This window comes from Gymnoscopelus braueri, assembly GCF_963280865.1.
Source record: "Gymnoscopelus braueri genome assembly, chromosome: 8".
Lineage (NCBI taxonomy): Eukaryota > Metazoa > Chordata > Actinopteri > Myctophiformes > Myctophidae > Gymnoscopelus > Gymnoscopelus braueri.
The window spans coordinates 13,881,391-13,903,581 of NC_137609.1; the positions used below are offsets into that span (position 1 = coordinate 13,881,391).

General features: G+C 41.3%; 1 protein-coding gene across 2 annotated transcripts in view; it reads left to right on the top strand.

Moving 5' to 3' along the window:
* The window catches only part of slc7a1a (solute carrier family 7 member 1a), a 39,973-nt gene that overhangs the window by 11,861 nt on the left and 5,921 nt on the right, over positions 1-22,191 (top strand). Inside the window, exons 2-9 of one of the 2 annotated variants that reach the window (XM_080436614.1) lie at positions 2,002-2,283; positions 3,655-3,837; positions 4,484-4,642; positions 6,087-6,261; positions 6,394-6,527; positions 11,283-11,505; positions 12,906-13,045; positions 22,001-22,103. In XM_080436614.1, coding sequence (XP_080292740.1) covers positions 2,097-2,283; positions 3,655-3,837; positions 4,484-4,642; positions 6,087-6,261; positions 6,394-6,527; positions 11,283-11,505; positions 12,906-13,045; positions 22,001-22,103 — 1,304 coding nt within the window. In that variant the 5' untranslated portion in view covers positions 2,002-2,096. Of the gene's footprint in view, positions 1-2,001; positions 2,284-3,654; positions 3,838-4,483; positions 4,643-6,086; positions 6,262-6,393; positions 6,528-11,282; positions 11,506-12,905; positions 13,046-14,043; positions 14,181-22,000; positions 22,104-22,191 lie in introns of both variants that reach the window. The other variant, XM_080436615.1, reaches the window with a different exon arrangement.

Sequence of the window (22,191 nt, forward strand, 5' to 3'; positions counted from 1 at the left end):
GTGTGTGTGTGTGTGTGTGTGCTAAAGTTGGAAACTAACCTACTGCCAAAGACAAACCTATGACGGTAGGCCAGGGTGAGAACTTGCATAAGTCTACTTGCAAGTCTTGTGCGTATTGGCAATGGCATTGCTGGTTTGTCGGCCTGTCCAGCACTTTGGTCTCAAACAAGATATTTCACAAACTACTGGCTGAATTACCAAGGCATTTGGACTGTAACACTGGAGTCCAACACTGGTATTCACACATCACTACTACTACTTCTTCTTCTTCTTCTTCTTATGCTATTTGCGCTCATGTACCTGCCAAGTATACATAATATCTACTATTCTTACACTTGATCTGACTCATATATATTCCCTACATTATTATGTTGTTGTTTTTTTAACTAGTATCTACTTTTTTAATATCTTACTCTTGTACTAGGATATACATTTTCTCTTATGTCTTTATACAATGTTTTTGTGTCTGACAGCAATGCACCATTTCAAATTCCTTGTACTATGTACTTGGCCATTGAACAGATTCTGATTCTGAGAAATGGGACAAAACACCAGCAGTTCTGTTCATATCGTGTTAAGCCAAATGAAGTTAAAGCTAGAACAAGGACATCAGTCAGTGTAGACACTTTATTTCCATCTTTAAAAGTCCCAGAAGGATAAGAACTTGAAGTCTAACTTGAAAACATCTTGATGTATTTTGTATGTTTGGGAGCAGAAGGCTATAGCTTTCCTTGTTTCCTTATTGTTCTAAATCAAGTAACAAATAACTAAATAAATTGCATTGTTGGCAGAAAATGCATACAACATAAATATTGTACAGTTTCATGAAAATGGAAATGCACAGTCAAATCTTGAGTGTTATTTCAACTCTGACTGAGTGTAAAAAAAAAAGTGGTTTAGGGTAAGGGGACTTGGAAGCAGTGGGTTAGCATTTCTTTTCAATTCTTCGTAGCCTGCAGTTGCCAAATGAGTTTGCATTAAGGCCAATGTCAGGTTTGGTTGTCTGTCGTAATGAGCTGTCCTTGTTCACCCTTGTGTTGCTGTGTGGTCCACTGAAGGACACTTAGCCCTCCTCTGTCTTTCCTCTGGGGATTGCCTTGTGTTGTGTAACTTGATGCCTGCCTGCCCTGCCGTGGGTCCAGCAGTGAGATGGATTACCCCCTGCATGCCCTCACAGTTCTTCTGGGTAACAGTCACACTTTGTGGATTTGGGCTGCATTATGCAATACTTCCTGAATCAGTGTTGCTTTAAAACAAGCCAAGCGTGCCCAATCTTTAAAGGCGACTTTGTCGTACGATACGGCTCCTGTTTCCGGTGCCCACTGCTCATAACCTGACATATCCACGCACATACACACACACACACACGCACGCACGCACGCACACACACACACACACACACACACACACACACACACACACACACACACACACACACACACACACACACACACACACACACACACACACACACACACACACACACACACACACACACACACACACACACACACACACACACTCACACCAAGCCTCAGTCTACTACTACTACGGTTGGACTACTGTTGGTGTAGTAGAACTGTCGTTTGTTTTGATAAATATTGCTCCAAGTTATCTATCTATCTATCTAGCTATATCTATCTTTCATTGTTTTAAGATATTAGTCACTCACTCTAAAAGTCATTACAAGTTAAATCCTCTCTAAATACTTTTTGTTAAGTTTAAATATGCGCCCACATGCTAGTTGTATAATACATATTTGGCATGAATCAAAGGGGTGAGATAAAAGGTATGTTTGTGTGACATTTGTGGCACATTTGTGGCATATAACAGGTAACAGTTTGAGACTATAAACTTTAAATTCTTCTTATTTTAAATAAATATAAAATAAAAATACAGCCGGCAGCCGCAAAGACCCAGGTAAATGTCTTGTTGTCACAGTTGCATAATTAACCAAATTCTCCCATGTATTCTCTTCATCTCTGTCTCGCCCCCAATTAGGTGTGTGTGACCTCGCCCCGTGACCGCTAACCCCTCCCCTCCCCCACCCAATTGACCCCTTGCCCCTCCTGCTGAGGCCAGAGTGGGCTCCATCCATGGCCCTGGACAAGCTGCTGGGTTTTGGCAAGCAGCTGCTGAGGGTGAAGGTGGTGAACTGTAACAGTGAGGAATCTCGCCTGTCCAGATGCCTCAACACCTTCGACCTGGTGGCACTGGGCGTGGGCAGCACGCTGGGAGCTGGCGTCTACGTGTTGGCCGGCGCTGTCGCACGAGAGAACTCGGGTAGGAGTTGCTACTTGATTTATCCTCTTGACCGCATGAACCCTAGTTGCCCTTATTCTGGCCGTGTCACAATTGGCGAGCATTCTGTGAAAATAGGCGAATTTTCTGCAAAAACTGGCTGAACTACAAGCTCATAGTGTGTCACATTACGACACGTTGTGACTAGGGCTGTCACGATTACAATTTTAAGATGACGATTAATTGTCACTCAAATAATTGCGATTAACGATTTAATGGTGTGTTTGGCAGTGAACATTGGAACATAATTATGTAAAAATGAATCAAAATGTAATTTCTGTTTGCCTTTTAGGCTCACAAATTGCACAGGGCAGATATGACAAATAACTTAAAATTATTGACATATATTTAATGATTTTATACATGTAAAAATGGCACAAATAGCATTGAATTTTTCAACATGGAAACGATTAGGACGACTATGCAAAAATAATTGCGATTATCTCAAATAATTCGATTAGACGATTGTATTGTAATAATTGTGACAGGCCTAGTTGTGTGCTTGTAGATCGGCTATTTTTGACCAAGAGATTTGGTGAGGGACCCCGGTCAAAGAAGTATGTACTGTAGGGTTTAAGTGGTTAACCACTGCGATGCCAACCATGTACCTCAGTGTGGACTGATTGTGAACTTCACATGCCAATGTGCACCACAGACTACAGTCCATCACAACACCAGATGTTGCTTATAATGTGTTTTGTCTTCCTAAGCCTTAAGTTACATTTCGCAACACGGTGGTGTCCCTCTCCAAATATTGTGTTGCAATTGTTACGACGAGTAATGTTTTGCTTGATAACTTTTTTCTTTCTGACCTTTTCTTTGACGTGTATATCATCATTGTGCGACGAGGTATAAATTAGGCTTTAATTGTCTATCTTGTGTATCTATGCAAATCTTTGATGCAGCTGATTGAGTTGCCTGTACACGTGCAACGCAAATCCCCATGAGGTTAAAGAAATCAATCAATCAGTAGGTACAGTTATTCCATATAGCAGACGAGTCTAGACTTGACTAGATTCCTGGTAGAGCTAGACAAGCCATACTTTTTACTGCATGCCTACTGAACAGCTGCAGTGATTTTGCTCATCGAGAGAAATTAATTGGGTGGGGGAAAAATATATAATTTCTGGCTTGTCGGAAGTTGCAAGGAATGGTGTGAATGACTAAATCAGTGTATAATCTGACTGTGTCATTCTCTCAGCAAAATATAAAGACTAATGTCAAAATTGAATCGCTAGGGGTCTGTCCAGAAACTCTTGTCTGTCTGTGCACCTTGGAGCCGCGAGCTTGAAACGTGCTCTGAAAATGCCCGCTGTGGTTCTCTCTCATGACACGATCTCGGTCATCTTCCAGGTCCTGCCATTGTTCTGTCCTTCCTGATCGCAGCCCTAGCCTCAGTGCTAGCCGGTCTGTGCTACGCGGAGTTCGGAGCTCGAGTCCCCAAAACCGGCTCAGCCTACCTGTACTCTTATGTGACTGTAGGAGAACTGTGGGCCTTCATCACCGGATGGAACCTCATCCTCTCCTACATCATTGGTAACGATGAACAGATGCATGGCTAGGCGGCTTCCTTTATTATTATTATTATTATTATTATTATTATTATTATTATGTTACATGTTAGTCACAACTGCTTTACATACGCAGATTTATTTCAACGTGCACGCACAGTTAAAAAGGTCTGACACTCATTTTGACTCACACAGTATTAAAAAAAAAAATATATATATATATATATATATATATATATATATATATATATATATATATATATATATATATATATATATATATATATTCCTTTCTATTAAATTATTTGTTGTGACCCTGTCAGAACATTTCACAGCCCACTGGATGAGAATCAGAGCTCATATAGGGACACAATATGCAATACATAGGTACCGAAGCATAACCTAGATACCATAATGGCAATGCATTGTGAACTTGTAGATCGGCTATTTTCGGTGGGTGACACAATGCACAACCAATATAGATCAAGCATAACTGACCTCGAACCCTGCATGTCTCTTTCTCTCTCTCTCTCTCTCTCTCTCTCTCTCTCTCTCTCTCTCTCTCTCTCTCTCTCTCTCTCTCTCTCTCTCTCTCCCTCTCTCTCCCTCTCTCTCCCTCCCTATCTCTCCATCTCTCTCTTTCTTTCTCTCTGTCTATCCATCTATCCCAGGCACCTCCAGCGTGGCCCGAGCATGGAGTGCTACATTTGACGAGTTGATCGGAAAGCACATAGAGGGTTTCTGCAGACAGCACATGGCTATGAAGGCCCCCGGTATCTTAGCGGAATACCCTGACATGTTCGCTGTCCTCATCATCTTCACACTCACTGGTAGGAAGAAGAAACATACACGCACGCACGCACGCACGCACACACACACACACACACACACACACACACACACACACACACACACACACACACACACACACACACACACACACACACACACACACACACACACACACACACTAACAGCTTCCATAGCTGTATACAGTATGGTGCAGTATAGTCTGTGATGGTGCAAATTGAATTAATCTCTTTCTCTCTCATTATCACCTCCTAGCATCTTCCTCCCTTCTCTTCACTTTGCCATGCCACCTCTCTGTGCCCATTGCAGGGGGTGTGGGCGAGGCCCTGCTCATTCATGCATGTGCACGAATCACAGTCACACGCACAAATCACTTTCACACGCAATTATCTATTCTAGTTCTACTGCATGCAGCTATTTTAGTACTACTGCACGCGTAATCTCGGTGCAGTACATTTTCGTCAAGTATAATAGAACTGTCGTGGAATTCTGATCAATCAGCAATCGATAAGGCACATAGGAGTCGAGGCAATATTCTAGGTGGAGGCAGTTATGCTTTATGTACATAAATATCATGGTCAGAAGTACATTAACACTCATGTCAGTGGTACGGTAGTTCTGCCTCGAGCACAGGGCAGAGATCATAGTTATACTGTAGCTGCCTGAAGGACAAACTGAACCATAACAAGATATGCTGTAGCAAAACAATAGACATTAGGCCTAGTGGAGACATCTAGGCTCTTACAAGCTGTCAAATATCATAATGTATTGTAGAAGTATTATAAGGGATGGTATAATATAAAGGTTAGATATAAGCAGCCATATAACTTCTTCCTCAGTGCATAGAAATGACCTTTTTCTATTATAGTCAAGGAAAAAGGTCAGTTCCGCTGTCATTTTATTTTTGGCTTGTTGAAGAATGATAGTATAAGGTAGGTAGGCTTACTAGCCACAATACCAGTGTGGGTGGTGGTCTTACTAACCACAGTGCCTGTGTGGCTGGTGGTCTTTATTTTCACACAAGTCTGCTACCTTTGAATAGCTGTTCAGCTACCTCATCTTTGGAAGTGTTGATAAATGTATCCAGTGATTCTGGCAGTAGAATTCTTCCTTGTTTTTCAACTTCTTTCTCTTTTCTCAGCACCTGGGGCTTTATGAAATCGTCCTCACTGTGAACAGCAAGATGGACCATGCACTATACAATATCGGGGGAAAAAAATCGGAATTATTTGTTAGATGGTTAAATGTGATCTTGGCTATGCATAATGGAACCGACACACAGTAATTTCATTTTAGAAGCATGTTGGTTCAAGAACAAGAAAGAATGGGGTTGCAGGACAGGCAGGAGGTCCCTAGGGGTGCACGGCACTGTGCCGGCGTACAGGTAGCCCATGTGACGGTATTGCATCTCTCATCTCCTCTCCTCTCCTCTCACTATCCCCCCATCTCACTCTCTCAACTCAGGTCTGCTGGCGTTTGGAGTGAAGGAATCAGCAATGGTGAACAAGGTTTTCACATGTATCAACGTCCTGGTCCTTCTGTTCATGGTGATCTCCGGCCTTGTGAAAGGCACGATGAAGAACTGGCAGATCGACCCTGAGGAGATTTTGAGTGCCAACTTCACCAACTCCAGTTCAAAGTGAGCTCAAGATGCATTTCTCATATCACATTACAAAAAAAAAACCTAGATGAGTCCAAATCTTTGACAGCATGTTATCTTTTATTTATTTGTTAATTGTCCCAAGTCCAACCCCCTCCTCTGTTGTGTCAGTACAACAGAGCCCCTGCCATCCCCGGAGCGTTTGGGAGTGGGCGGGTTCATGCCGTTTGGCTTCACCGGTGTCCTGTCAGGCGCCGCCACCTGTTTCTACGCCTTCGTGGGATTCGACTGCATTGCCACCACAGGTCAGTGTGACGATGAAGTTATGCTCCGTCGTTGTGAGCTTATAGATGAGCTATTTTCAGCATGCGACACCATCGTACGACAAAGGGGCTAGAAAGAAAAAGATTGCCTCTACTTCCTGTATCCCCCCTCTTGTAATTGGAGCTGTGTGGGGGGGGGGGGAATTCTACCTCAAGCTTGTCTGAACCTCTAGGATCCTCTTATTACATAAGTAGGGCAGGGCTGAAGAAAAAGAAAAAAAAGGTGCCGTTTAGTGTATGTGTTTGGCCTAAATCTGCTCCTGGCACAATGCCAGGCTGTGACGCAAATCCGAGCTGTAGCCTAAATGATGATGTGTGGGGTACTCGAGAGGTAAGCAGCTCCCCTGTTTTTTCCGTGCTGAACTCGCTGTGCACACGCCTTCTGAGTTGGGAAAGAGCGAGAGTTTATAATTCTTTGTGTACCTTTCTCCCGCTTACCGCACTCCCCAGTCTCTCATTTCCTTCCACCCCTCTTTTTCCTGCATTGCAATTGGTTGAAGTGATCCTAACTCAGGGCAGTTTCTGGGACTTGTGTGGGCATGTCTCGCTTACACTCAGGGACCCCAAGACATTGCACATCACTATGTGTGTGCTTGCGAGTGCCTGCTGGCTTGGTGTGTGTACAGTTTACAATCGTAGGGGATACTCCTGACACACACCATGAATGTTTACAACACAGTCAACATGAACCACTTCCAATAAAAACACTACAACTCTCCTTCTTCCCCTTTTTCCTATCAGTTTTTCTCTCTCTCTCTCTCTCTCTCTCTCTCTCTCTCTCTCTCTCTCTCTCTCTCTCTCTCAGCTCCCACTTATGAGTTTTTAATAACCCCGTTCACTAGCTGTCACCCATAAGTAGCTGCCAGTCATCATGCATAGGGGCATATAATGGAGTCCAGGCTACTACAGATAGACATACGCTGTCATCGCTATGTGATTTGTCACTGCTGAACAAGCCCTCTGTGTTCTCATAAGGAGCGCTGTTGCATAATCGCCCGCCGCTGAATTAATGGCTGGTTTCAGTCTACTGGGAGAGCAGAAAAAAATAAGCTCCTTGTTGATTCGGTTGTAAAATATTGCACAAAATGTTATCTCAGCGCATCTATTTTCAGAGTTTTGCGTGGGTGCTGAAATACGGCCAGTGTTGCCATGAAATGGGAACAATGTGTGTGACTTTGAATCTCCTCCTTGCCTTGTGTTTTTTTTTAGTACAAACAGATGTGGCTAGTAACAACATACACACACATTACTGTTGCTTTATTAGTGCACTGTATTGTTATTTTTTAGATCACGCTTACCCTTAGAGTCATTTGCTGTCTAACACAGCTACTCTTTACGTATCACAATGGATAGTCATGATGAACATAATGATAAAATGAATACTGGAATGTAACACCCAGGATTGTGAACAAAACCAAGCATCTACCACTCATCCAAGGGGGAATCCCCTCTTGGCCAGGAGAGCGTATGAGCGGCTCCCTTTGATCCTGGGCAGGGCCACTGCGTTGGGTTCATCCCTCTTTTGAACCCTCCCCCCACCGGGAAACCTGATCCGGGTCACAGCACCAATAACACCCACAGGACTCGAACCCAGGTCTCCCACGTGGGAAACCAAACATGTAACGCTTGAGCAAAGCGGAAATCTTCCCATGGCCAGGGGAGATATTAGGCATATGAGTAGGAGTGCAACATTAATTGATTGATTATAAAACTAAATATCGATAATACATTTGTATCAAAATAATTGATTTTTTCATTTTCTGGGGGGGAGGGGCGGGTTATTTCACTTTTTTGGGGGATGGAAGAATCTTTTAAAATAGCATAAATATTTTTGATTGGTATTTTCATTATTTATGTGCAATACCACTTAAGTATTGAATTAAGTTAAGCCTCGGTCCTAGCCTTTGCTCGTCTGCGAAGAGAAAAGCCCGGTCACGACCTAATGCCGACAGTGTCTTTAGGGGCGGGACTTCCGTCGTACATATTTCCCCTGGAATCTCTTCCGACCAATCACAACACTCGTTTCCTTCAAGGAGAATGTAATCAGATTTGTAAAGCGTCAACGTCATTTCCTTGGGCGGTACTTCCGCCAAATTCCGGTACTTCCGTTTAGACACTCAACTGGCTTGGTCTTCCCCAGTGTGGGCTTAAGTGGTTCATCAGACCAATTGACTTAGTCAATTATAAAAAAAAACTTTATAAAAAAGATTTTTTCACGTCCATTTGTTAATATATCAAAAATTTAACAAATGATCAAAAAAAGACATGAGTTATGACACAAACTCATGATGAAATGGAGACTTATGGTCTGAATTAATTAATGTAATCTAATCAAATTAATAGGATAAAATGGATGCTTATGTTATGAACTCATGACGAAATGAATGCTCATGATATGAACTCATGACGAAATGAATGCTCATGATATGAACTCATGATATATTGGATACACATGAACTCTTAGAATGGAGGTTCATATGAACTTATTTAATGGATGGCCATATGCAATCATGATATATTAGATACATACTTGTGATATGAACTCATATACTGGAACCCATGATATTTTGTTTGAGTAGACTATTTCAGTTCTCTCTCAGTCATAAAAGTGTTTACTTGTTGAGATTAGGCCTGTCACAATTATTACATAATCGCCTGATCGCAATGATTTTATATAATCACAGTTAATTTGCATAATCGTTGTAATCGTTTCCGTGTTTAAAAATGTTCTTACATTTTCCATTAATATCTATTTACATTTTTTGAACATATACAATTATTTTTCTTTCTTTGAATATTTAAGTTATTTGTTAAAACTGCTATGTGCCATTCATTTAGACACTTCAGCTCAGAAATAACCAGACCATTAATTAACAATTTACCATTTATTAGCCATTACCATATTAACCATTTACCATATATGCAATGATATTGCATTCAAGTTTGGCGGTGTGACTCTGCTTGTGTGATATTAAAGATTCCCTGTGCAAACATGTCACAGATCTTCAATCACAAACCCCCCAGAGCAGAGCATAAATACAGTTTTACATAAACATTGAACCTTCAATGCATAATTAAACTACCACATATCATAGTACAATCCATAGAACCACGGTACAATACACAGAATCATAAAATAATCCATAGAACAGTACAATACACAGAATCAACCTATAACAATATGAACTAAATGTCACAGGGAGAAGGCCGGGGAGGTGGAGGGAATTTGAAAACCCACAGCTGAACAACCTGCAATGACAGCTAAGCATTTAGAATGAACAGAGAGCAGAAGCTGCTTAAATGACCCGCCAGCGTTGCACTGTGGGTATGAGGGCGTGAGTGAGTTGGCTTGTAGCAAATGAGAATGACAAGAGTTGAACGTACTGACTTAAGGAGAACGACTGTATAAGCTTGTTAGCGAATGGGGGGGGGTCCGGGGAGTGTGAATGAAGTATATAAACATTCTGCCTTCCGTGTCTACATGAACTAACGTTACACTGAATTTTTTGTTTACAAAGCTTAATGGCAAACAGAAATGTATTTTTTATGTTCCGATATTCAATGTCAATAACACAATTAATTAACAGTTAATTGTAATTATTTGAAAGACAATTAATCATCAAGTAAACTTTCATGATGGTGACAGCCGTAATAATTGATGCTCATGATAGGAACCCATGATATTCTGCTTGAGTAGACTATTTCAGTTCTCTCAGTCATAAAAGTGTTTACTTGTTGAGATATTACTGCGTTCGTGCATTCCTGTAATCCAGCCAATTTCTAAACAGTGTCGTAACAACAGATCTGAAATCCAGGCAAGCTGTGTGTTGGCATTCTCTAAAATTAATAACATACAGGTCTCAGCTTGAAATGTCAATCTCCAGTTATGGACTGTTCATTATTCCAAGTATCCAAATCAGGGGCAAGTAAGGTCACTGAAGGGTGTGTGTGTGTGTGTGTGTGTGTGTGTGTGTGTGTGTGTGTGTGTGTGTGTGCGTGTGCGTGTGCGTGTGCGAGTGCGTGCACGCGTGTACATGCATGCATGTGTGTGTGCACGCACGTGCATGCATGTGCGTGCAAAACATATAAATTGCAAAACATGAGTTTACTCGACATTAATATAATGGAAAAATATGAGGATCCCAGCTTGCAACTTGATTTGTCATAGCAGCAATTCTGCACAGCTTCAGAGCACATTCTCACATCCTGAACCAACTCTCCCAAGACAATAATGAGCGTTTTAATGTCCTTTTTATTAATGCATCCCTAACATGAATCCATCTGTGTATGAATTTATGCACGTGCACTGATCTTTATGTCGTTGAATCAAGTGAAAGTATTTAAGTCTGTCTGTGGGTTTTATAAATATTGAATCAATGAAAAGTATTAGAGTTTTTACTAAATAATAACATTGGATCAATGGGAAAGGGCCATTCACACCGAGCATTATAACCATAACTACAAAAATATAGTTTAAAAATGTGTTCTAAGTCAAGTGGATGGCAGAGTGCACACCAGTACTATAACAAATATAATGGTGAACGTTATAGTTATCGTTAATAGTTATAGGGCTCAGTGTGAATGGCCCTGAACACAGGTTCTTTTTTTCCCCATTTCCTGAAAAGTAACACTTTTGGACATACAGAGTTTCTGCCCGACAGTGACATTATGCAAAGTGCACTGATCTTTGTGTCCTCCTTTACACCCCCGAAACCCCCCCCCCCCCCCACCCACCAGGTGAAGAAGTTAAGAACCCTCAGAGGGCCATCCCCATTGGCATAGTGTCGTCTCTGCTCATCTGCTTCGTGGCCTATTTCGGTGTCTCAGCCGCCCTGACCCTCATGATGCCGTACTACTTACTGGACCCCAACAGTCCTCTTCCTGTAGCTTTCAAGTATGTAGGCTGGGAGGGGGCCACATACGCCGTGGCTGTAGGCTCACTCTGTGCACTGTCTACCAGGTAAGTACTTGCACCTACTGGCGTACAGTACACTACACTGTGGACCTCAGACTTCATGTGGTTAGCCATTTAGTCGTATATGACATATCTTTGACATTTGACTCCATATTTGGGCAAGGTTTCAGCCCTGTTGACCATTATATAAAAAATGTAAGTTTTATATTTCACCATAAAAAGTAAAGTATAAACATAGGTGGACTAAGTGGAGATTCAGTACATCTGTCGCCTACTGGCAGTGTGCACAAGAAATGTGGCGCTGATCGGTCCAGCGCTTGCCGAGATTATCTATGGGCACACAGACAGACACACAGACCAACCCGCTTGCAGGTGGCTAGACTCCTTCCGAGTCACGGCGTAAAAATCCTCAGTGTTAATTTAACTCTGAAAGTGTACACGGGTCCATTTGGTTGTACACTCTCAAAGTTACAAATGCATGTATACAAGAATACTGCAGATATGTCATCCAGTATAGGCATGCATGCACATACATGTACTACTCACTGTATATGCACATGCAAATGTGCATACATGTGGTGTCATGGTGTCATGACACCACATCTGGGCTGCGTGTATCCCCAGGCAGCCACTCTGTGCGTGCAGGCCGACCTGCAATTGCATGACTGTATAGGAGTATATTTAACTCAGGAAGGCATTTGATCCTCTTGACTAAAAATATGAGCAGTCAGCAGTCACTCGACAGCGTGTATAACACTGTATATCTGTGCCGTTATTATGTAACACACGCCACCAGCTGACAGCTTTTTTTTATCTTAATCACATGACATGATATTTACAACGATTGTGCTAGATTTAATACACTGTTCCTCTGATATAGATAGATAGACAGACAGACAGACCTTTATTGAATCCATGGGGGAAATTCAGTTATAATGGCAGTATCGCAGTTATGAAACACAGGACAGATACAGAAAAGGGGAAAAAGAAAATTCAAAGAACTCTCCAGCTGAGATTTGCTGTATCTTCACACACATGAAAGTGGTTGAATGAATTGATGCAAATGTTTCAAGTTCTTGATTGATGTATGTTGAATATACAGCGTAGCATGGTTTTCCTATGCATAATATTAACCCTGTCATCATAACCCTTACTGTACATCTCCCCATCTCTAAGCCATGTTAAATGATAGCCTCTGATTTGATGTTAACTGGTGTCATTAAATTACCCAGACACTGCATGTGTAAATCCACTTCATTGGGAGTAACACTGTAATATCTGGCTTACATGAGGATAGGACGGTCGTTAACAGGTTGGGTGTTGAGCCGTTGAACCTGTTCCCGCATGGTGTAATATTTAATAGTTTATTGAATGCTGAGGTTTCTAACCGTTGACATCTGTCTCGTGTGTGCTGTGGTTTATGTCCACCATGTCCCATGTGGCAGCCTGCTGGGTGCTATGTTCCCCATGCCACGTGTGATCTGGGCTATGGCCGACGACGGGCTGCTGTTCAAGTTCATGGCCGAGATCAGCCCGCGCACCAAAACCCCTCTAACCGCAACCCTCACCTCTGGTGTAGTGGCAGGTGAGACACTAACACGCATGTCTTAAAGCTGCAATCCATAACTTTTTATAGTGAATAAATCGTTATTTTAATCAATCAATCTGTATGGTAGAGTATGTTAATACAATATTATAATATAGCTGCGGTGGTTGGAGGTGGTTTCCCTGCTCTTGTATTGAGAACGTTTAGATTAGATACTGTGGACGGCCATAGGTACACTACTGGTTGACAAGAGGTATTGCATGAAGCTCAAAGTGTAATATCCCCCCGGCCAAAATGAGCTCAGCAGTAGAAATGTTGCCGCTTAAACGGGAGACCCAGGTTCGAATCCCGGGTAGGACATATATTTTATGGATTGCAGCTTTAATAATCACGGTGAAGTTTTATTATTTTCTGTTTTATTTTATTATTATTTTTATTTTATTTTTTTCATGTTACTGAATTGTACTCTGCAAGATGTCCCATCCTGCTGGTGTACAGTAGACTTAATTTAAGCCACGTTTAATAATAATAATAATGCAATTTATATAGCACTTATTTCAGAGAGGAGTTTGCACAGCAAAATCCTTTACAGGTACATTTTTACTCCTGCATGGCCCGCATAATATTAGCTCTGGAGTGCCGTCAACATTGCACTCCGTTTGTGGTCCCCGCTAAGGCTCCTGGAACCAACTCCCGGTTCTTCTGAGTTACAATTTTCTGCTATGGAATCTGATGATATTCTGTATGCATGGTGGCGACTAACAGCAGCATGATCTTCTCCACTGTGGGGCACATGCATGCCAACAGCACAGATCCTAACCTGGGTTTAACACCTCACCAACCCTCCCTCGACCCTCATCTCCGTTATACTACGTCTCCTTCTCTCGTTGTCTCCTCTTTCCTCACTGCTGACCCCTTTCCATTTTTTCCTCCGTCCCCCCCCCCCACACACCCTTCCTGGACTTTTTCCTCCCTTACGCCTGCCTGTCACCCACAACCCCCCCCCCCCACGCGCGCGGTGGCCCTCCCAACCTCAGTCTGCTGGGTTCCATGTTCCCCCTGCCCCGTATCATCTTTGCTATGGCGAGGGATGGCCTCCTCTTCTCCTTCCTGTCCCGTGTCAGCGAGAGGAAGGCCCCCATAACCTCCACCATGGCTGCAGGCGTCATGTCTGGTAAGATGGGGAGAGAGAGAGAGAGAAGTGTGTGGGGGGGTGGAAGGGCAAGGGGGAGAAAAGTGGGTGAATCCGAGGAGAGAGAGAGAGAGAGAGAGAGAGAGAGAGAGAGAGAGAGAGAGAGAGAGAGAGAGAGAGAGAGAGAGAGAGAGAGAGAGAGAGAGAGAGAGAGAGAGAGAGAGAGAGAGAGAGAGAGAGAGAGAGAGAGGAAAAGGGAGAATGATAAAAAAGGAAGGGAGAATAATACAGTAACACCGAGAGTGTTCATTTAACAATGAAAGTTGCAATTAATTAAACTGTTTCATTGTTTAATTAAACACTCTTGCTGTTCAGATGTGCATTCTATGACGACATGCGTCTGAATAATATGCACTGTCTGGCAAAAGTGAGATCACTCTGTGCACACGAACAAGCACAAGTTTTCCTTCGTGTCTGTGTTTTTGTGTTTTCGACCGTATTTGCCAGGAGGCTCAAACCCAAAACATGCCCTTAGGCCTGTATATTGATTAGACAGGTAAATATTTTATTTTGAGTCATGAAATAACCAACTTGTTGACGTCAATTGTGACCCACTTCTGGAGGGACTATGAGATAAAATAAGAAGTCATGGAGTTGAGGTAACTAGAAGCAAACATCTGGGACAATGGCTAGCTCTGTCATGAACTTGTAGTGTTTCTGCTGTTGACGTACATATCAGTTCAATATTTACACAATCCAGTTATCCTTATTGAAAATTCCATGTTCTGTCTACTTTGGCCTTTCTCTGTGTTCCTACATTCCCATGGTGCATTCCGTGGGCAAGCACTGGCCTGGCCTGTATGGTCTATGGCAAGCATTACATCAATCTTATTCATATTTGTGCATCGCTGTTTTTCCATAAACAGTCAACAAGGACAGTGTCACGGCCACTGTGAGTAGCGGCTTAAAAAACAAGAAGTAAGGGTTGAGTTTTCACTCTCAGCTCACTCTCACTTTTGTGGCTAGTAATTGAATTTGAGTCACAACAAAGCAACAACAAATAAAGCAGAGATACTAACTTGACTAACTTTAAGAACCACAAAAGTTGTGCTCTTTGGGAAGGCTTTGTGTACCACTGTTATATTTATTGTTATTGCACAGCTTGATTTGATAATAATAAATTGTTTGTATAGCACCTTTCATACATAGTCCATGGGCCAGACCAGAAGTCAGGGACACGAAAGGTGGCAAAATCTCTTTGGCACCATTTTGTTTGTAGGGTCCATATAAGTACTTTGAAACATGATAGCCTTTTCAAATGAGTAGCTTTAATACTTTTTTAGGATATAATTTTTTTTGCCATTATCTCCCCACATTATCTGCACAGTAGTCCTGTACCTGCCCTATAGACCCGTTCGCAATTTGGTGGTAGGATAATTTCTCACTTGAACAATGGGTACCTAGACATGAAAAATCACAGAGGTGCTCGTCCGCCTTAGTGCCACGAATGGCGCAATGGCCAAATCAAATATGGCTGCCATCGGCTATGATGAAAATCCAACTTCTTTGTTTCTGAGCGTATATACACATGCAATACCTCCATTTTGACTAATTGTAGGGTGGGGAATTCATTTCTGATATTGTTATGACCACTTTGGGTGATGTTGACCTTGAAAGGTCCTTGGCCATACCTTGGCCATTGTTAGGACTAAAAACAGGTGCAATAAGACTAATTCTGACATTTATAATTCCTTTCTGATATTGTTTTGACCATTAAGGAGCATCTTGTCATTGAAATATCAAAGTCAATGTCATTTTTCAATAACTCAGTTACTCAATAATTGTGTTCTTCACAATCACTTTCATTGTATTTTTTTCAATAATGATTTGTTTTATTTATAACAAAAGACATACACATGAGACATATAACAATTATAAATATCCCCTTTAACTTTTATTTCAATTTGGAAATGAGCAAATAAGAGTGTTATAGACCTACAAAATGAAATACAAATAAAATCATAACACAAAATCAAACTAGAAAAAGTTCTCCTCGGAGCAGAAGTCTCCGCCAGGTCAGGTAGGTTATTATGGCCTCCTGGTAGCGCTATAACAGGCCAATGTGAAAAGGAGGGCATTTCTTCCTTGGCAAAGTGGGAATCTATGCGGAAAATGTAATGGAAATCGCATGCTGCGTTCAGGATTTGAGGCATTTTGTTCAAAACGAACCAATCCTGCAAACTTTGGCAGGTGTGTGTTTATGACGAGGAGCACCCACGGGATCGGTGTCTACGACATCATGTGTGTGTGTTGTGCCTTGGGATATTTAGCTATGCACACTTCTCTGGGGCATGACATGATCTGTTTACTGGGTTGTACGTACAGTATGTCTAAAAAGAACAGGAGCACTCAAAAAATGTGGAGGAGAGGATACAAAGTTAATATGCAGATTATTATATAAAGCACGAGAACTGAACCCGATCACTCCCTGATGAAGACCATGACACTTGTGTGACGGCATAAAGTCCACCTACCACACAGATGGACTTTTGGTCAAATTGACCTTTTTTTCCTGCGTTATCATTGGCCACTGTCTCCCCTCGGGCTCCAACACCTTCTCCCCCACGCAGCGGGGATTCCATAGTCTTATAAATATTATTTCAATCCCACTCACATCTCACAGGTATACTACGCTTCATTTGGCTTAGAGACAGAAAACTAAATCTGATATATAACTTCAGTTACACGTATTAACTTTTCAAAAAACTAAAAATACAAACATATACCACACACTGTAGGCCTACAGTAGTAGTCACTACAACACTCACTTCTACTGTACAGTATGTCACAGGAGCAATCCATATGAATTCAACAGTTAAAGCATTATTCCTTTTCACATTGGCAAAGTAATCACCGAAAATCATTATTCAATATACCAACAGTCACACAAAAGTTCTACATCCAGTCCAGTGCTTTTCTATTCCGTACATACAACATACCATCATGTCAACAACATGTTTCCCTCAATACAACAGTCACAACAGGACTCCTAAAATAATGCTATACTATGGTATTATGAAAACATGGCATCTGTCAACCTAACATGCTATCTAAATGACATTTTAGCCTTTGCATAATCCTGCAAGGTCGTCAAGGCTAGGGCAAGTGCTACAGGCTTTTTAGACAAGTATACGTACAACCCATACAGTAAACAGATCCCGTCATGCCCCAGGTGTGTGTCGTACCTTGTGATATTAACTATGTACACTTCGTACATAGTTAATATCACAAGGTACGACACACACCTGAGGTCATAGGCGCCGATGCTGTGGGTGCTCCTTGTCATAAACACACACCTGAGGTGGTGCTCAGGGGTGCACTGGGCGCTTCGCGTGACACCACGGCGTTCCGCCAGTTTTCTGAACAAACATATCGTCAGTGTCCAGCCGGGACCAGCTAACTCCTTTTTCAGTTTTTTTTTTTTTTTTCATAAATCAACGCTATTGAACCCCCTCTACATCTGTGTAATTTTTTTTTTTATAATAACATATGAAAAGTATTAAAAAGCGCCTCTGACGAAAACTCCTAACTCCATTGGACCCTCAAACTGTCCGTCAAAAACAAACAACTCCCCCCTCCTCTCAGGCTCTCGAGAAGCTCTGCTCTGTATGAGGCAGACAGGGAGAAGATTTTTCAATGCTTTTGGGAGAACATAAACTGGGAAGAGAAGAGAATGTGCAAGGTTTGATAGATGTCACCCCAGTAAAGGGTGTCTTCACAAAGGTCATCTGCTCGTGTTTTCTTTTTAAATGTTAATGGACAGAGAATGAGTGTGTGCAGGAGTTTGTTTCAAACATCTCCAAGAGCTCAAGGAGATCATGCCAAAAGACTTTCACAGCTTTTATGACAATCTAAAGCACTAAGAAACACCCACCACACACACGCAACACACAACACACAACAGTGTGATAATAAAATGTTGATAGGTATATGATAGGTAAATTCAACTGTGGTTGTTATTGTTAGTGCAGTAGGCTACAGATTTGATAGGCTAAAGATTCTATTTTTCATGAATGTATTTTGTATTTATATGCCATTTTTTTTATTGTTGGTGTGCCATGATCGCTTTTGTTAAATACATGATTGAGTATTGAGGCAGAATTGTTTGTTGCACTCAACTGTAGAAGAACAACAGTGGTAACAGTTAGATCCATGGTTGTTTACAATGCATGTTAAAATAAAAGTTGTTTAAGTACAGAATTCAGCTTGATCTATAGTATATGAGGATGGCGCTCACCATAAATAGCTGATCTCCAAGCTCACAATGCGTTGTGATGTGTTGTGAGCTTTGAGATCCATTGCCAGCTGTTCTTATCAATGATGGACAAAACCTCCTAACTCCACTTGCACTGGATTTGGGTAAAGTGGTGATAATATAATGACACATGCAAGTATCTGATAATATATAAAGTCACAATACCAAGTTTGATGAGGCAGTATTGCTTTGTTTTAAAAATATAAGGTTTTCTTCATTTTCTGAAAAATTGATATTTTGTTTTTCATTTCCTGAACAATTACCATTTTGGATTTAGCTGGTTCCGGCCGAACAGCAGAGATATGTTGCTACCAGTGGTGTAAAGTAACTAAGTACATTTACTCAAGTACTGTACTTTTGAGGATTTTTTACTTTACTGGTATTTCCAATTTGCAGTACTTTTACTTCTACTCAGGGGCAAATGTTGTACTTTTACTCTACTAATTTTTTTTTGAAAACTTTAGTTACTTTGTAGATTTTGATTATTATTACAAAACATACAGTAACCACTTCAACCCTATATACATTTCGGCCATTTGAAAATAGCCGATCTACAAGCTCGAACTACAAGCCGATCTACAAGCTCACAATGCGTCGCTTTGTGACGCATTGTGAGCTTGTAGATTGGCATTCCTGTACAGTAGGCTACCCTTTGATTGTTTGTTATTCTGAAGGAAATGTGTTCAAACGCAACAGATTATTGAGAAACCATTACGCATGCTGCATGCGCTCAATGCTCAAATGGTAATACCATTTGACACCGATCCCGTGGGTGCTCCTCGTCATAAACACACACCTGCCAAAGTTTGCAGGATTGGTTCGTTTTGAACAAAATGCCTCAAATCCTGAACGCAGCATGCGATTTCCATTACATTTTCCGCATAGATTCCCACTTTGCCAAGGAAGAAATGCCATCCTTTTCACATTGGCCTGTTATAGCGCTACCAGGAGGCCATAATAACCTACCTGACCTGGTGGAGACTTGTGCTCCGAGGAGCACTTTTTGTAGTTTGATTTTGTGTTATGATTTTATTTGTATTTCATTTTGTAGGTCTATAACACTCTTATTTGCTCATTTCCAAATTGAAATAAAAGTTAAAGGGGATATTTATAATTGTTATACGTCTCATGTGTATGTCTTTTGTTATAAATAAAACAAATCATTATTGAAAAGAAATACAATGAAAGTGATTGTGAAGAACACAATTATTGAGTAACTGAGTTATTGAAAAATGACATTGACTTTGATATTTCAATGACAAGATGCTCCTTAATGGTCAAAACAATATCAGAAAGGAATTATAAATGTCAGAATTAGTTGAATTGGTCTTATTGCACCTGTTTTTAGTCCTAACAATGGCCAAGTTATGGCCAAGGACCTTTCAAGGTCAACATCACCCAAAGTGGTCATAACAATATCAGAAATGAATTCCCCACCCCACAATTAGTCAAAATGGAGGTATTGCATGTGTATATACACTCAGAAACAAAGAAGTTGGATTTTCATCATAGCCGATGGCAGCCATATTTGATTTGGCCATTGCGCCATTCGTGGCACTATGGCGGACGAGCACCTCTGTGATTTTTCATGTCTAGGTACCCATTGTTCAAGTGAGAAATTCTCCTACCACCAAATTGCGAACGGGTCTATAGGCCAGGTACAGGACTACTGTGCAGATAATGTGGGGAGATAATGGCAAAAAAAATAATATCCTAAAAAAGTATTAAAGCTACTCATTTGAAAAGGCTATCATGTTTCAAAGTACTTATATGGACCCTACAAACAAAATGGTGCCAAAGAGATTTTGCCACCTTTCGTGTCCCTGACTTCTGGTCTGGCCCATGGACTAACATACTGTGTACCGATTTGCGTGATTTTTGGACAGAATCTGAAGGAGTAAGAGCAAAAAATGTGTTTTACAAAACTCCTCCTGGTGGCGCTCTAAAAGGCATATGTGAAAAATGCAGGGCAAAGGTGTTTCCTTGGCCTGAGGTGTTGTGAGATTGTAGACATGCCATTTGCTGAATGTTCGCCCCAGAATAGGCATGCTAGGGTTCATGTGGTTAAATAAGTGAATGAAAGAGATTGAATAATGTTTTTTTTCCCTCTGTATGACATGTTTGCGAACGCGGAAGGAGGCGCGGCGAAGCCGCGCCTCCGACCAAGTGGAGCTTACTATGTAACTCTGCTTGGGTTGTGTCTCTGTATCTCTGTCTGTATCTCTGTGTGCACTGCCTGTGTGCAGCTCCTCTGAGATAAGTAAATGTCCAATTTAGACGTACCATACATCAAATGAAAGGTCTTTGAAAACTGAACACACCTGTCAAGGTTGCGTTTAAGCCCGCCCCTTCCCCCGGAAGCCACGCCCCGGAGAAGGCTCCTAAAAACTCCCCATTGAAACCCCATGTTAAATGAAAAGTGCCCGAATCGCTCCGAAACTTTTTCTACCCCCCCTAAGTGGGGGTCTACGAACAAATACTTCGGGCTCGGATTTTGGCTCCGCCCCCCGGAAGTGGGTGAAACAGGCACTTCAAACACTTTGTTGAATTGTTCAAAAACATTCAAAGTTTTTTTTTTGGGAATTTGTATTTTTCTAAGATGCTCCTTTTAACGCAGATTTTTTTTTTATTATTATTATTTTTTTTTATTGGTTACTTTTTTTTAAAATATTTTTTTTAATTATTTTTTTTAATTTTTTGGCGTTCGCTTACCGCGTTCGCGCGTCTTACTTGTCTATTCAAAGAAAGTTAGAGATTTTTTTCATTCTTTGGAACTATGGTTGGTGTCATTGAAGGCTGATAACTGGGACTAAGCTACTACTTGGGAAGGGCTATCATGTTGAAATATTATCTAGATATATAGACCTTTTCAAAATACCAAACTAGAGTTTGCCACCTTGAGTGTCCCTGATTAGTGAAAATTCTGGCCTGGGCCCATGGACTAATAGGTTTTTTGTTTGTTTTAGAAAGAAATATGAAGATAAGACAGATAATAACAAATGGTGGTTAGAAACTATTGATGGGGAAACCGATAGCCGAATGGTCAGGGTGCATGCCACATGGGCACAGTGCTCTGATCAGCGAGTCCAAGACAGTTTTATTCTCAGCTGGCCGGCCATTAAATGGCCAGCAGATTTTGCTGAATGTCATCCCCCTGCTCTCTCCGCACTTCCTGTCTCTTTCCACTGTCACTGTTAATAAAGGCAAAAAAGAAAAAGAAAGAAAATCTTAAAAGAAAAAAATATATATATATTGAAGCTGCTCTAAAACCAATTGGAAGCTACTAATAATTGAAGCTACAACTGTCCACAGGTGTAAGCTAAGATAACGTCTTATCATGATCATATCCTCAACAAGTGGGTTTAAAAACTTATTAATGACCTACATTACATTCTATTTAAAACATTTTTACCATGTGACAGAATACAACTTAGAAGTACAGCACTTCAAATAAACACCTTGTTTGTACGGTAGTGATAAGCCTCTCTTATCCCTTGTTCTGTCTCTCTCTTTCTGTCTGTCTCTCCATTTCCACCCCCCTCCAAAGCTATCATGGCCTTTCTGTTTGACCTGAAGGACCTTGTGGATCTGATGTCTATTGGCACTCTGCTCGCTTACACGCTGGTGGCTGCCTGCGTCCTCGTGCTCAGGTCAGTGGAGGCCAAACACATAATAGGCTACAAATGGAAACTGAAATATTCAAACCGTTTGACGTGTGTGTGAAATTCTTTACATTAG